General features: G+C 42.1%; 1 protein-coding gene across 4 annotated transcripts in view; it reads left to right on the forward strand.

Moving 5' to 3' along the window:
* St6galnac3 (ST6 N-acetylgalactosaminide alpha-2,6-sialyltransferase 3) overlaps positions 1-14,990 on the forward strand; it is a 551,413-nt gene that overhangs the window by 514,788 nt on the left and 21,635 nt on the right. Inside the window, exon 4 of one of the 4 annotated variants that reach the window (XM_045138460.1) lies at positions 3,923-4,013. The exons of the other annotated variants lie outside the window; for them this stretch is intronic. Within the exon in view, the coding sequence (XP_044994395.1) occupies positions 3,923-4,004 (82 nt within the window). The 3' untranslated portion in view covers positions 4,005-4,013. Of the gene's footprint in view, positions 1-3,922; positions 4,014-14,990 lie in introns of those variants that run through there. 4 annotated transcript variants of the gene reach the window in all.

The following is a 14,990-nucleotide window of genomic DNA, read 5'->3' on the forward strand; positions in this document are numbered from 1 at the left end:
TAAGGATCCATTGTGACCTTCCTCCCCCTTAGGCACGCTCATCCTTATCAGTGTGTCTGTCGCTGCCCACCTCACCGCCCACATGAGCTGACTTGTCCTTTCTACCGTTTCCGTAGAGCTTTTCTGAGAGTGTGATTCATCTAATGAATGCCAGAAGATAAAAGTAAATGCAAAATAGCATATGTTGTTTTGTGGGTCCTGCTCTAAGCACACTACATAAATTCATTTAATTTATCCTTATAATAGCTTTATGCACCATGTCACTGTCATATCATTATCATAGTCTCTACTTACAGGTGAAGAAGCTGAGGTACAGGAAGGTCATTGGCACCCACTTATTGAGAGGTGGAACTGGGGCTCGGGTTGACTCAATCTGATGCAACAATGTCAATGCCAAGTGAGCTAACTCTCAATGGAGACAAATTGACGGGGGGGGGGGAGTTGAAATGTAACGCTTGACCCTATTAAAGTGAATCAAAAGCTAAAGTGAGCTAGTGAGAGAGAAGAGTGTAGGCAGGGTTACAGCCTCTAGCAAACAACTTGCCCCTGCCACGTGTGGGTCACAGTATTCCTGCGGGTGCACAGAGGACTATGCTATGCCCCATTCCGCACCTACCTGAGCAGGTCAGCAAGAAAACTTGGGGAAGGCAGGTTTCTATTACTTTGTCATAGGTGTTCTGGTGCAACCTGAAAATGGTAACTTTGGCTGAAAGGAGTGAGTAATGGAGAAGGTAAGATATCTTTGCAGACTTCTCTGCACTGTGCTGAGCTGAGAAGTGGCTAGTTTCCATGAATCCAAGAGAGGCTCAAAGGTAGACAAGAAGGGTCAGGGAAGTAGATTGGTGATTAAAAGTGGTTGCTTTCCAAGCCTGCTGGCCGTGGCCCAGGTTGAATTCCCCACCACCACTCACATAAAGCCAGACAGGCATTCATTTGCAGGGGCAAGAGACCCTAGGGAGAGAGAGAATGTAGGCAAGGAAGACCAGGATGTGGTTTACTTACAAGAGAGGATGAATCAATGACTATCACGCCCAGTGACAACAGGAATATCAGGATTGATGCCAGAATGATCATGGTACTGACCAAGGAGTGCACCCTGGATAAACATGTCACAGGAATGAATCCGCAGCCCAGAAATGGACAGGAGAGCCCCAAGTTGGTGCAAAAGACCCTGGTCTGAGAGCAATTGCATTTGTGTCTCTAAATTCAAAATCAACTTATAGATGTGTGCATCTTAAGTATCTGTGTTTATGTCCCAAGACACATGCATGCTGAACACTGACTCAGACATGGCCAAGTGCAGATACCCATGCTCAGGGTATGTCTGAGGGTTTGTCGACTGCCCAGCTGGGCACCACATGAGCAAGTGACTAGGTATAACGTGCTGGCCACATTCCCTCCCGTCACTGTGGTTCTCATTTGCGGCAGGAAGACATAGGCCAGATTGTGAATTTCATAATTTTGGTGAACATGCTTTGGAATAAAACACACTGGTTATCTGACTCATTGCTGTGTCCAAATGCCTGACAGGAAGCAACTTAAGTGGGGAAAGGCTTATTGTAACTTGGGACTTGAGGGCAACAGTCCACCATGGTGAAGCCGGCGTGTCAGCAGGCGGCTTTGCTGAGACATGAGGTCGCAGCAGCTGCTTATGCGCAGCTGGGTGGATCAAGACAAAGAGATAAGGAGAATTCTGGCTCCCAATCTCTCTCATTTCCCCTCTTCCTTCTTATCCTCCCTCTCCCCATTTCTCCAGTCCTGAGGACTGAACTCAAGACCTTTGACATGCCAGTAAGCACTCTCCCACTGAGTCACATCCCAGTTCTCCTGTAGTTTTTTTTTTTTTTTTTTTTTTTGTTAAGACCAGTAATCCCATTCATGAAGCTTCCATCCACTCTCATAACCTAGACCCAATCACTTCATAGAGTCTCCTCCTGCACGGACACTTGCTGGGGATAAGCTACAGTGTATCCATTTTGTGAGGGCATAAGCATTCCATCAGTGATTCTTGCCAGATACTTTCTCCAACAAGATGTGGTGTTTCATGAGCAGTCAGCTCCGGGGGACAGGGACCTGGCCATCACTTCTGTCACCCCCAGCACCCGCAGCCTGAGCTGTACCCAAGTATCAAGGGAAGAGGCCAGCCAGCAGGGAGAAATACCTCACACATGTTGCTTACAGACTGAGAATTTAAACGGATGGTGAGGACTTTGGGAAGAAATATGAATTCTAATCCAATTTCAATCTTTCTGGATCAAAAAGCATTTTTGTATCTCTTCCACTGTACTCACTGAAGGGGAAAAGCAGGGAGCTTTTCAAACCTCCACTAATTCTGCCCGTGATCTCTGCTGGACTCGGGGTCGGTTTTGCTTTATGGAGAAGTGCAAATGTTCACTGCTCATTCCTGCCATAAACACTTCACAAATTAAAAACTAAGTACTGAACCTCCACTAGACCCACAGAAAAGGGCTCTTCACAAAGTGTCTAAGGAATCATTAGGGCTTTTCTTTAACAATGCCAATAGCTATCATGGACCTCTTTCTATATTTCTATAAAAATAAGTTTCTGCTGAAACTATGTGATATTATAAATGTAACTCACCCTCCCTATATTTCTGTTACTGTTTTGTAGAAAGAAAAAACAACTTGATAAAACTGCAGCATTTGCTTTCAGAAATAATCAAGCTGTATGAGTGTGAGCGGCTTCTGGTGTTTTCCCCATGGTTTTAGGTTCATTGAATGGACTTTTTTTCTTACAGATATTTTATGATTGTTTATGTCCATAAATTTGATAGAGAAATACCATTAATACTTTTCATTTATTTTTCATTAGCTGTTCATATTAAAATAATTTTGTGTAATTCTCTTATGCACAGAAATAATTGAAAGGTTTATGTATGATTTCTTAGTTGTTTTCTTTTTTCAGTTTTAGAGTATATTGAAGGATTGTAAAGAAACTATTATAAACATTTCATGGTGAAAGGAGCTAAGTGCTATATGAAAATAAAGTATTCTTCAATCTAAAAGGATGGATTACTGGAAACATCCAAACAATTATAATAAAATAGGCTTCTTGATTATTTTATTACTCTTCTTATTTTTTAGCTCATTTTTCATGGGAGCAGTGCTTATAAAATATGGATAAATACTTGCATTCTCCATTATTTCTTATTATTTTAGATATTGCCTGTCAATGAGATTGTGATCATTAAGGCACAATTTTCAGAACATGCAATTTTGCATCCTGTATACTTAGTTTCTTTGAGGACTCTTGAAAACTGATCTAGTGGTAAGAGAAATAGGAATTTAAATGTATTTTAGAACAAAAGTGTATGTGTGTGTGTGTGTGTGTGTGTGTGTGTGTGTAGTATGTGGTGGTGTGGTGTATGGTATACCACATGTGCGTGAATGCAGAGGCCAGAGGAGAACGTCAGGTATTCTGTTATCCCCCATCTGTGTATTTCTTTCCTTGAAATGGGATCTCTCCCTAAACCAGAGATGCTTTCTGTCAGTGAGCCCTAGTGATGTTTCCAAAGTCTCTGATCCTTCGGAGTGGATGTAGAGATAAGTGTGGTCCAGCTTCCGCGCGTGTTCCGGACTTAGAGGCAAGCGTGGTCCAGCTTCCACGCGTGTTCTGGAAGTTCAGCGTGGTGGGACCTGACACTAGAGCTCCTCATGCTTCAGCAACAAGCCCTCGCAGCCGTGAGCCAGCGCCCCGCCCCAGGGCCTACTTGTGGTAGGCGTTGTGGTCCCTATGTGTGTGCCCAGAGCACGCTTGCCCGCATGCTAATCTCCTGGCATCCTCGCCATCAGCTTCCAGCCTTCAGAACTGTTTTTTTGTTTGTTTGTTTCTGTTGTTTATAAGTTAGAGGTATCTGATGGAAATGATCTAAAACCAGGACCACCTTTCCCTTCGCCCACAGAGTCATACGCCAGCCCCACCCCATGCCCAGCCCAGCTTCTCTGAGCACACAGTCCCGCCAAGGAGCGCAGACGCAGCATTGACAACCCCGGGCTGCTGCTCACTGTCCCTGGCCTCTCCCCTACAACGTCTTTGATCCGAGCTCATGCCCTTCTCTGCCCCAGCCGGTATGTAAGTCTGGGCCCACCTGGTAGATGCTTCTCTGTGCTCTGAGTGGATGGCGCTGAGCCTTGGACTTCTGTCTGCTACACTTTAAAACATGTCAAGATTATTAGAAAAATAGATACATCAAGGCAATATTTTCTGCCAGCATTCAACTTATGAATATGGATTGCCTTAAATAATTAGATTAGAATACTCCTTCAAAAGCCATATACCTAATGTATTTCTTCCAAATGTCGTTTCACTAAAAAATTTCCTGGAAATGGTCATCTACAAAGTATACAAGCTATAGGAAGGCCAAGATACCACCTAAATATTTTCTCCTTGAGGAAAACAGCATGTACAAGTTCAGAAAGTTTTAATTACTTTTGCTTCGTATTTTCTAGTGTTCTTTGGGATATTATTGGATAAGTGGTAATAACTGAATGAGAAAAGCAAGGCAATTTGAAGGAAGTTAGTCAATAAAGGAATTAGGACATCGAGTCTTGGTTTCAAAAGGCCTAATTACAGGGTAAAAGTTTTTAATTCATTAGCTCAGGAAGTAGTAGAAATTTATTTTTCAAAGTTTAAAGAGCATACTAACGAAGAAAGTAAACTGGAAGATAATAAAAGCAAGAGAACATGTATGGCATTCCCACCGTCTGGTGGCATGCGGCTTGGCTTCAAACACTGTGTTGTATTTAACCCTCAGCCTACTGAGGAAGGGATAGCTGTTCTTTGCAAGGACGCAGGCTAAGAGAGATCTTTTCCTCTCATGACCGAAACAATCAGACAGTGGTCCATCCACGATTCAAGCCTGGGCTCCTAAAGAAAACCATCTGAGCCCACCTGCAGATGCTGAGAAGGGCCAGAAGCTGGTGAATAAGGGGTAGGAAAGGAAATGAGATCAGCCCAGGAGGTGACATGAGGAAAAGGAGAGGCATGGAGAGAATCCCAAATAGTAGAAGGAAGTCAGATAGAAGTTGGTGGCTTATCCTAGCAACACTCACTTGATTGAGAACTAATTGCAAAAGCACAAAAGCTCAGGGAAGGTGGGAAGACATTTAGAAGACTCGCAAGTAACCACGTCACTTTACAAAGTAAGAGTTGAGGTCATGGTGAGTGTCTTCAGGTAGAGGGCTAGGTGGTGAAATTTCACAAATGAGGAACATAAAAGCTCCCTAGCTGCAGACAGCATTGACTGAAGAATGTTCTTACACGGAAACAAGCTGAGTGAAGGGAGAATGATGGGACCTGCCCAAGAGATACGAGAGGTGATCACTCTGCTGGCGGGGAGGGGCGGGGACCGAACTGGAGGTGAGATTGAGGCAGAAGAAAGGGGGCACAGACATGCATGTATGGGCTTATAGGAACATGCGTGTACATCCCTAAGGGAACTGTGAGTGTCTTAGGATGGGTGAGAAAAAGTATTCAAGTGGGTAAATCCAATGCAGGGCCAGGAAGGGAGAAAGGCACAGAATTGTGCTTGAAACCTCTCAAAGGAAAACTTCTGACTTCCCAAACCATTTTATCTACAAGTGGTTAGAATAATAAATTGCTCATGTAGAAGATTTGTGATTTTAAGATGCAAGACAAGTTAAAGGGGCTTTAAGCAAACGTTACACAATGTGTGTGTGTCTCTCTCTCTGTGTGTTTTCCATCCATTTATTCAATTAACTAGATGTCAACTAAAGATAAAGCTTTCCTAAAAGTCTTAAATGGGATATCAGATTAGGGATGGGTTTCTTAAACACAGCCCCTTTGAGATGGCCTGATTTTCCCTGAGTTAGACTCCTCAGTACCCACATAAATAGATGGGCATGACCATAAGTGCCTGCCATCCTGCTCTGCAGGGAGAGGAGACAGGAGAATCACTGTGGGTAGCTGGTCCACTAGTCTGACTGTAAACAATAGCGGTGGGCTCCGTGAGGGATTCCATCTCAAGAAAAAATGAGGATGACTGATAGAGAACAGTCAGTGTTCTCGTCGGGTTTCTTCACATTGTGTGTGCATATACATACACACACTGCAACACATGCATGCACACACCATACCATAATACTACACACACACACACACACACACACACACACACACACACACACATCCATACAAACAAAACAGTCCCATCATACACAAACTATGAAGGAAAGGATTGATACTTATGGTTATTTTTTTTTCACATGGTTATTTTTATTAATTAATAAATTCATGTATAGGTTTTCATTTTGCTCCACTTTATTTTGTTTGTTGTATTTATTTACTCTTAATTTTATGTCACATTTTCATCTATTCAATATTGAATTGCTTCTTGACATTGCATTTTGATCATACGCTCCCACATGATCCTTCCTCAATGCTCCTCACTCCACTTTGTCCTTTCTTCTGCCCATCACTTACCAGTGGCTCTGCCACAAAAGAGAATGGCTCCTCATGTTGCACCAGCTTTTAGCTGTACTTAGCTCATGAGGAGGGAGAGTCACCTCACCAACCCTCATCCACCCATCAGCGAACGCTGCCTGCACCCATCGTGAGCAGCTCTTAGTCAGGTAAGCTCAGCTGCTGTGCATTCACAAGCGCGGCGGCTTTGTCCTGGCTGATGACAGCTTTATAGCGCTCCTCCCCACCCTACAGTGCTTACATTGCAACCAAGTAATGGAATAATTTAATGTTAGCATGGTAAGAGTTCCAAGGAAAACCAAATAGAAAAATGAGACACTCTAGAAGAGATATTTATAACACATAGAAGCAGGAGGTAGCATAAAGTACTCCTAAGAAAATTATTAAGGAAAAGACAAATAATCTTGAAAATAAGAAATAAGTTGAGCAGGCATTTCACAGAAGGAGAAACATGACTGGTTCACAAACATGCAGACAGATTCTAAACTTCATTAGAAATCAGAGCAATGCAAATTCAAACCAAAACTATCACTTGACACCCACCAGATTGGCAAGACTTCTTCCATCTAAAAATACACATATTTCTGAAGACAAATAACAGGAGGGTTTGAATGTGCGGCTGATCAGAGTGTAATTGGTTCCATCCCTTAAAACCAATTATCTCACCTCTCTGCCTAACACTTCCACTCCTAGACATTTCTCTAGAGAAACGCTTGCACAGGTGTGTGAATGTTCATAGTGCTGATACTTACAGGAGGAAAAAATGAAACTTGAAGCGTCTCAAATACCCACAGAGACAAGATGGGTAAACGAGTTGTTAGCTATTCACAAACAGCATTCACTAGAGTGGTAAGAAAACAGATGAGAGTCACAAACATTAACAGAGGTGAATCTCAGAAGCTGAATGTTGAAGGAAAAAGGCAAGGAAATAAATACAAAATAACACTTATTCAAAGATGAAAAACGCAAAACCAAATAACAATCTGCTCTTGGACACATTCACAGATAGTAAAACTATACTGCCAAAAGCAATGACAAATACAAAAACCAGAATAACAGTCACCTCTGCCGTGGTGCCCAGAGAGGACCATGGGTGTTTGAATGCACAAGGCTATTTCTTAACCTAGGTAGTTTATATCCCATGGATCTATGAGCATGTTACCTCTAGTCCTTCATATATATGAAATAATTCTATGCTTTACAACTATACCTGAGCAAAAGTTAAATGGGATATGAAAAGCTAAGATTGCTGAAGAAAACCTTAGTGTTGGCCTATGCCCCAAACACTTGGCTCAAGGATATAAAGAAGGCTGCTATTCTGGGGTTAGAATGTCCACAGAGTTTAGGAAACAAGTTTACTAGTAGATCAACTTACTATAAAGGAGACAGCTCAGGAATAGCCATGATGAAGAGGAAGAGACCCGCAGGACAAAGAATATGGGAAAGGTAGTGCTACTCCTCCCCTGCCACCCCCAGATCAGAAGTGCAAAAACTCTTTGTTAAAGGCCTTACGATGGTTCTGCTATATAGGCAGGGTTGATGGAACCATTGCATGTGGGTGAGTGAACCACATCTCCAACTCCTCTCCTTCCGAGAGATGACAGTTCCAGTCCTGTAATCCCTTCCATGGTTGTCTGTCCAGGAGCCCTGGATGCCAGTCATCCCAGTAACGTACAAAAAGACACTGCTCTGGAGGTCCCACGGGTCTTATGGACTGTTGGCTGGAACCAGGGACTAAGACCAAATTGTATGACAAGGATGTTCCTGCCATTCATAAAATTACAAGTGTTTGGGGCATCCTTGGCCAGACATTGAGAAAAGCATTTGTTTCTATGGCATCATGATATCATAGCCTCCTTTTCTCTCTGGGTAGATCCTTGCCACCAAGGCTTAAACAGGCAAGATTTCAGGACATATGTGCTCCTGTCTCCCTCCTGCTCTAGTATATTTTCTGTGAAAGGGGCAGACTGCATACCCTAGCCTGTGGCTGTGATTTCAATTTGGCAGGCCTGTAGGCTATATGGCTCCATGAGTGACTTGTCTCAACCACACAAAGCAGCTGCCTCATTGTCCTTGGGAACCAGCCTGCTGGAGAGACGGTTTAGCAGTTAAGCACTTGACTGTGAAGCCTAAGGAACCCGGTTTGAGGCTCGATTCCCCAGGACCCACATAAATCAGATGCACAAGATGGAACATGTAGCTGGAGTTCATTTGCAGTGGCTGGAGGCCCTGGTGCACCCATTCTCTCTCTCTCTCTGCCTCTCTTTCTCTGTCACTCTCAAATAAATAAATCAAAAAATCAAAAAATATCTTTTAAAAATACTTAAGAAAACTACAAAGATGAGGACCTGTGGAGATGGCCCATTGGTTAAAGTTTCTTACTTGTAAAGCCTGCTGATCTAAGTTCATATTTCTACCAACCCTGGTTCAATTACCCAGAACCCACACGAGCTGAACCCAAAGCTTAAAGGACATCTAGTCTGACATCCATTTGAAGTCTGACTTTTGCAGCAGGAAGGATCCCATCTCAAGGAAGGTGGAGTACAGACACCTCAAAGTTGTCCTTTCACATCCACACATGCACCGTGGCATCTATACCTGCACATCACACAAAATAAATGAATATTCTTTAAATAAATTACTGATATGAGCCAACCAAGTCCAAATGCAGGTCTCCAGAAATCTGGGGCAGACTCAGATTAAAATGCAGCTTTTGACCCAAAATAGTTGGGCTCTGCTTCTTATAAATTGCAATTTCATTACAACACAGCAAGTCTACTCCAAGACAAATGAAGCATCCCTAAGTAGCAGCACCTAAGGTATGAAAATGCTGATAGGAATGAAGGCAGTCACACATAAAATGAATGAGTCAAAGTGTCCAGTGAATTCAGGAAAGAGAATAAATAGAGAAGACTATCAGAGGCTAGGTGGGGATTCATTCATTCAATCAACAAATATTAATTGAGCCTCTATTATTTGACAAGTGTTATTCTAGGCCCTGGGAAAACATAGATGAACCTAAATAAATGACATATGTTGAATCTGCAGTTTTATGGAAGGAAAAGACAGTAAATTAAAAAAAAAAAAACTTTTCTATGTCAGGAGGTGATAAATGCTGTCAGACTGAGGAAACCAGAGGTGGTCACCCTGGTGGGACATCAGATGTTTCAGTGGGGCAGCCAGGAAAGAATCTGTAGAACACTCTGATAGGAACATGTGCCCTTCTGCCCATGTGTGCCCCTTCAATCCTCAACCAAACAATTATTTTATATTAAAAGTATAGACCTTATAATTCCTTGAGTGGTATTCACATTTTATCCCATGTTGTCACAATATTTGCAGAGTTTGGTTTTTCCTTGAAGCAAGGGCTCATGTAGACAGGCTGGCCTCAAACTCAATATGTAGTCATGACCTTGAACTTCTGATCCTCCTGCCACCACCTACAATTGCTGAGATTACAGATGTGGGCTTCTACCATGCCTGGGTGCCTGTGGTTATGGTCATCAAACCCAGGACTTCATGCATGGTAGGCAGATGCTCTACCAACTGAGCTGCATTACCAGCCCCTGCACTAAGTTTTGTACTGGTGAATTTTAATCAGAACAGTATTTGGACCTACTATTATATTTGAGAGTGAGCTGATCTATCTAAGGCTTCGTTATTGCTACTCTTCTCCTCCCACAGTGACAACCCCATCTTTAAAGTCTTATAATTTTTCCAAATAACTTTTTTGCTAATTATGAACTTTACTGTATGAACAAATCATGTGTTGGCCATACTCCTCTCAGACGATCATCTTATATCCCCTCTCCCTGGCCCCCATTCCGCTGAGGGCCTTCTCATTGGAGTTATTGGTATTCACTGTGGAGTCATGAATACATCAGACATCCTCTCTGGGGTGAGGAGGACAGTGCCTCAGGATATGCCTGACACTTTTACAATCTTTTCACCCCTCTCCCATAATTTTTACCAAGATTATTCCCCAGTATTTTTATACTTTTGCTCTTATTATGAATCTAGGGTTACTTAGACCATTGCATTTTTTAATTAGTGGCTCTGGTTATAAGAGAAAATTGTTGTGAACAGAAGTTTCCAGAAAAAAAAAATTGTCTATGCTGAAGATTATACAAGGTGATGATTAGAACCTTGTGACTATGGAGAACTGGACTGTTACAGACAGGCCTGGTTAGTTTCAGTCCCTTCATAGGCGTTCATCTCCCAAGTCTGGGTCAGAATGACCATCCCTTCAACTCTCAGGTGAAACCTTTGGGTGTGTTGAGGGATGACCAGCTCCAACAACACGAAAGCTAAGAATGCCATCAGGTGACGTTGGAAACCTGTAGCACAGAGTCCGAGCCTTGCTGTGATCTCCCTATGGGCTGTCCCTGCCAATGGATGTGGTAAGTGCCCTGATTTGTGACTTTCTTTTCTTCTGTAACTATAAAAAGTTCATGAGACCAATTCCCCATTAGAACACGACATTCATCTGTGTTCCTGGCCACAGACACTCCTGTTTGACTCAGAATAAATTATCTCTTAGATGTGAGAGCTGTCTTTTGCATTGGAACTGTTTTGAAAATATATTTTTACCTTCTACCAACTAGGAAAATGTTAAGTAGTTTTATATTCAACTATTTGATCAAGCTCACTTTTCAAGTAAAAGTCATAATTTCCTTTTATTATCTCTGAACAATGATTTCACCTACATAGATTTCTATTTCTCCTCATTGTGAGCACACTTCAATTCTATTAAGTAAAATATCCATGATAATATTAAAGAAAAAAATAGCAGCATTGTTCCTTGTTTTAATGAGGTATACCTCTAACAAGTGACCATTACTGTGGGCTTTTATTTTAGCTGAAGTATTCTTAAGTGGGTGTTAAAGATGTTTTCTTTTAGTCAAGTACAAAATATATATATTTGGATTGGGTGTTCAATTTTATCAACTTTTTGGGCATGTGTTGAAGAAAGCATATGGTATTTCTTTTTTGAATGTCCGATAAAATGAATTAAATTAACATAAGCTCCTTTAAAAATATTTGCCAGAGAACACTTCTTCCATAGGGGAGTGGATCTGATGGCTCAAACAATTTAGGGAAAAGCTGTATAGTGCCTTCTCTTCTTATAGACCTACCAACGCATTAGCATGTGAAAATGCTAAGAAGTTCAGCAGTGAAAAATTCACCTAACTTTAGTCAGCAGCTTGGTTCTAAACAATGCCTGTGCCTCTCTCCTTCCTACAGCAGCTTCCCAGCATCCCATCAACTTCAAGTTCAAGTTATAAAACACATGAGAAGTATTACATTAACAGCCCTCCTTGTATTAATCATCCTTGCATTCCTAGATTAGAAACCACCCAGCCATTTTTAATTGAATTGAATTTTATGCTACGATCAGTTGGTGAGGCTTTAATTGAGGGTAGTTGATGCTGAGGCTGTAAGTGGGATTGTGTCATTGTTTTAGTCTCTACCCAGTATGTCTTCTCCTTGGAGTTTCAGGTCCCTGTGCTACTGGTTTAGAAGATGAATTGGCAAACTCTCCATATTCTTCTGGGCTCCGGAGAAATTCCTGCAGCATGGCAATTATCATAAGATTTTGTTTCTCAAGTTTGAAATATTTTCTATGAAATAACCAAGAGAGAAGTGAACTCAAGCAAGGCTCTCTCTGGTTGCCAGGGAGCTATCTCCTAGTTAAGTTCCCCTTCTAGGTTTGCTCTCCTCACCGATGAGGCTGCAGTGCCTCCAGGTTTCCTCTCTGTGGCTGAACATGACCCTCCCTGCTCCACAGGGTGGACAGTGCAGGCAGCCCACTCTGCGCCAAAGCAGTAACCTCTCGTCTTGCCTCTCCCACTCACTGCAGAACAGGGAAGCATCAAAGGCTGGCCAGGGAAACAGAGAGTGATAGAACCCCAGGCAGGAGAATCAAACTTCTCTGCAGGCATGTTGTCCCTGATGCTGGGAACAAAGTGAGGCGACACATGTTAAGGCCTGGATGGAGGGCAGCAACACAGCCTGCTGAACTGTGGGGTCCAGTATCACTAGAAGAGGGTCAAAGAAAATTGATCCTGTTTTGACAACACTTTCTTTGAAACCGTGTTGCTAAGAATGGCCATTTAAGGCCTGTATGGGGGGAGTTAGGGCGTTAAGGACACTTTTGAGACCAACTCCTCCATACCTCACAAACACCTTATACAGAGATTCTGTTCTACTATTGACAAAATGTTCCATTGATCTTACAAAAGCACACAAAGATATGTGTGTGCTACCTTTTCTGTCACAGGACTTACCATTAACAAGTAAAGTACCTTGTTTTTGACCTTTGGATGCACAACAGGCACCTTGGTATCTGCTGAACAGGTGTGCAGTGTTTGTTAGGTAAATGCAGGTATATGGTCATCCCTTATTTTGTGCAACATGCATGCTTCTAAAACATGGGTAGAAATCAGACTGAGAGAAGTCTTTTTTCTTCAGGTGATCATATGTGTGTATACCTCCTTAGGCATTAAGCATGTGATTTGTTTCTTGCTCTGTGTGTGTGTGTGTGTGTGTGTGTGTGTGTGTGTGTGTGTGCATGTGTGCGTGTGCAAGAATGTGAGTACTACACTGTCCATAGAGGTCAGAGGGCAATTCGGGGTGTCACTCTCTGTTTTCCATTTCATTTGAGCTGACGTCTCTCTCACTGTTCACTGCATTCCCTAGGCTAGCTGGCCTTTAGGATTCACCTTTGTCTTTCTCTAGTCTGCTATAGACATGCTGGGATTGTAGATGCTAGCCCTATAGCACCCAGATTTTACACAATTCTGGGGATCAGAATTCAGGCATTGGGGTATGCATAGCAGGCATTTTATCCCCTGAGCCATTTCCCCAGGCCCCTGAGGTATTTTTTTTTTTATTCTTGTATGGTTGTGTATTTTAACAACAAAACCTTAATTTTTATATCTCTTTGTCTCACTACTCTATGGAATGATAGTGACCTCAGATATTTTAACATATTTACTTATAAATACTAACATACTCATATCCAAATTCATATTTAAAATAAACTGATGAATTATTAGTTTAGTCTATTTATTTGTACATAAGCTGAGCAAGCTAAAAATAAATTAAGGTACCTGTGTCTAAACCACACATTGTACATGAAGCCATCCTTTGGTGAAATACTAGGTGCATTTGTTTTAAGCCCACAGAGAAGCTGCTGAGATTAGTTATCCCTGAGTTCCTCTCCTTACTGTGATGAATGCCAGAAATAAAAGACAAGTATTTGAGAAGGAAATAATGGTAATCAATAGGAATGTGGTTCCCTTCTCCACTGAAGCACATTCATCCAGGTAGAATGGGGGCTGGGGGAGCTAATATTCCATCCATCCATCCTTTTCCTGGTCCTTCTCTCAAACAGTCCTCAGCCTGTGGTTAGCATGTCTGCTGAATGTCAGCGCTTCTCTGACAGTGTAGACTACAGAAAAGTAATAATAACTGTAAGATTTCTATGGGATGTTTGACACAAAATGGATTTAATATTTTCACTACCTCTGAGTTCTTTGAGTTCCTTCATTCTCACCTTGCTGAAGAGAATGCCTTCCTCTTGATCAGAGGAAATCTGATTTTCTTGATCTGTGGGATTCTTGCACTGGATGATGCAGGACAGTGGAAAGTGACAAGATGCACTGTCGAGGTGAAAGCAAACGGGATTGATTCAGCGCCTAGCCCAGCATGCATGTTCTCATTCCAACACCTCAGCTAGAAGCTGTTTCCACAACCCCTGGGAGGAGAACATACATTTCTCTATCATAATGTTTAGTGTTCTTCATTCTTTTTTATTTCATTTTGTAAACTTAAAAAGGTTATTTTTTATTTATTTAACAGAGAAAGAGGAAGAAAGAGAAAGAGAGACAATGGGTGTGTCAGGGCTTCCAGCCACTGCAGATGAATTCCAGATGTGTGTGCCCCCTTGTGCGTCTGGCTAACATGGGTCCTGGGCAATAGAACCTGGGTCCTTTGGCTTTGCAAGCAAAGGCCTTAAGTGCTAAGCCATCCCTCCAGCCCTTGTAAACATTTTTTGACAACTTCCATAAGTACAGACAATAAGCCATGCTAATTTCCTCCCACCACCCTCATTCTCCCCTCCATTGAATTCCTTCTTTATTCTAATTAGTGTCTCTTCTATTTTGATGTTATTATTTTCTCCCTCTTGTTATGAAGGTCTTGTGTAGGTATCTGTTCCCATCAGTGTTCTTCATTCTTTTAAAAAACAATTGCTTCTTTACCCCCCTCCTGTTTTTGTGATTTTTAAAGAGCATACCATGACTATAATGGGTATCTAAGAGATGATGACAAGCCAGGTGTGGTGGCACACACCTTTAATCCCAGCACTTGGGAGGCAGAGATAGGAGGAGCCCTGTGAGTTCGAGGCCACCCTGAGACTACATAGTGAATTCCAGATCAGCCTGGGCTAGAGTAAAACCTTACCTCAAAAAACCAAATAAATAACCAAACAAATGAAAGAGATGATGAAAGACCCTGGGACGTGG

This window comes from Jaculus jaculus, chromosome 19, assembly GCF_020740685.1.
Source record: "Jaculus jaculus isolate mJacJac1 chromosome 19, mJacJac1.mat.Y.cur, whole genome shotgun sequence".
NCBI classification, from domain to species: Eukaryota; Metazoa; Chordata; class Mammalia; order Rodentia; family Dipodidae; genus Jaculus; species Jaculus jaculus.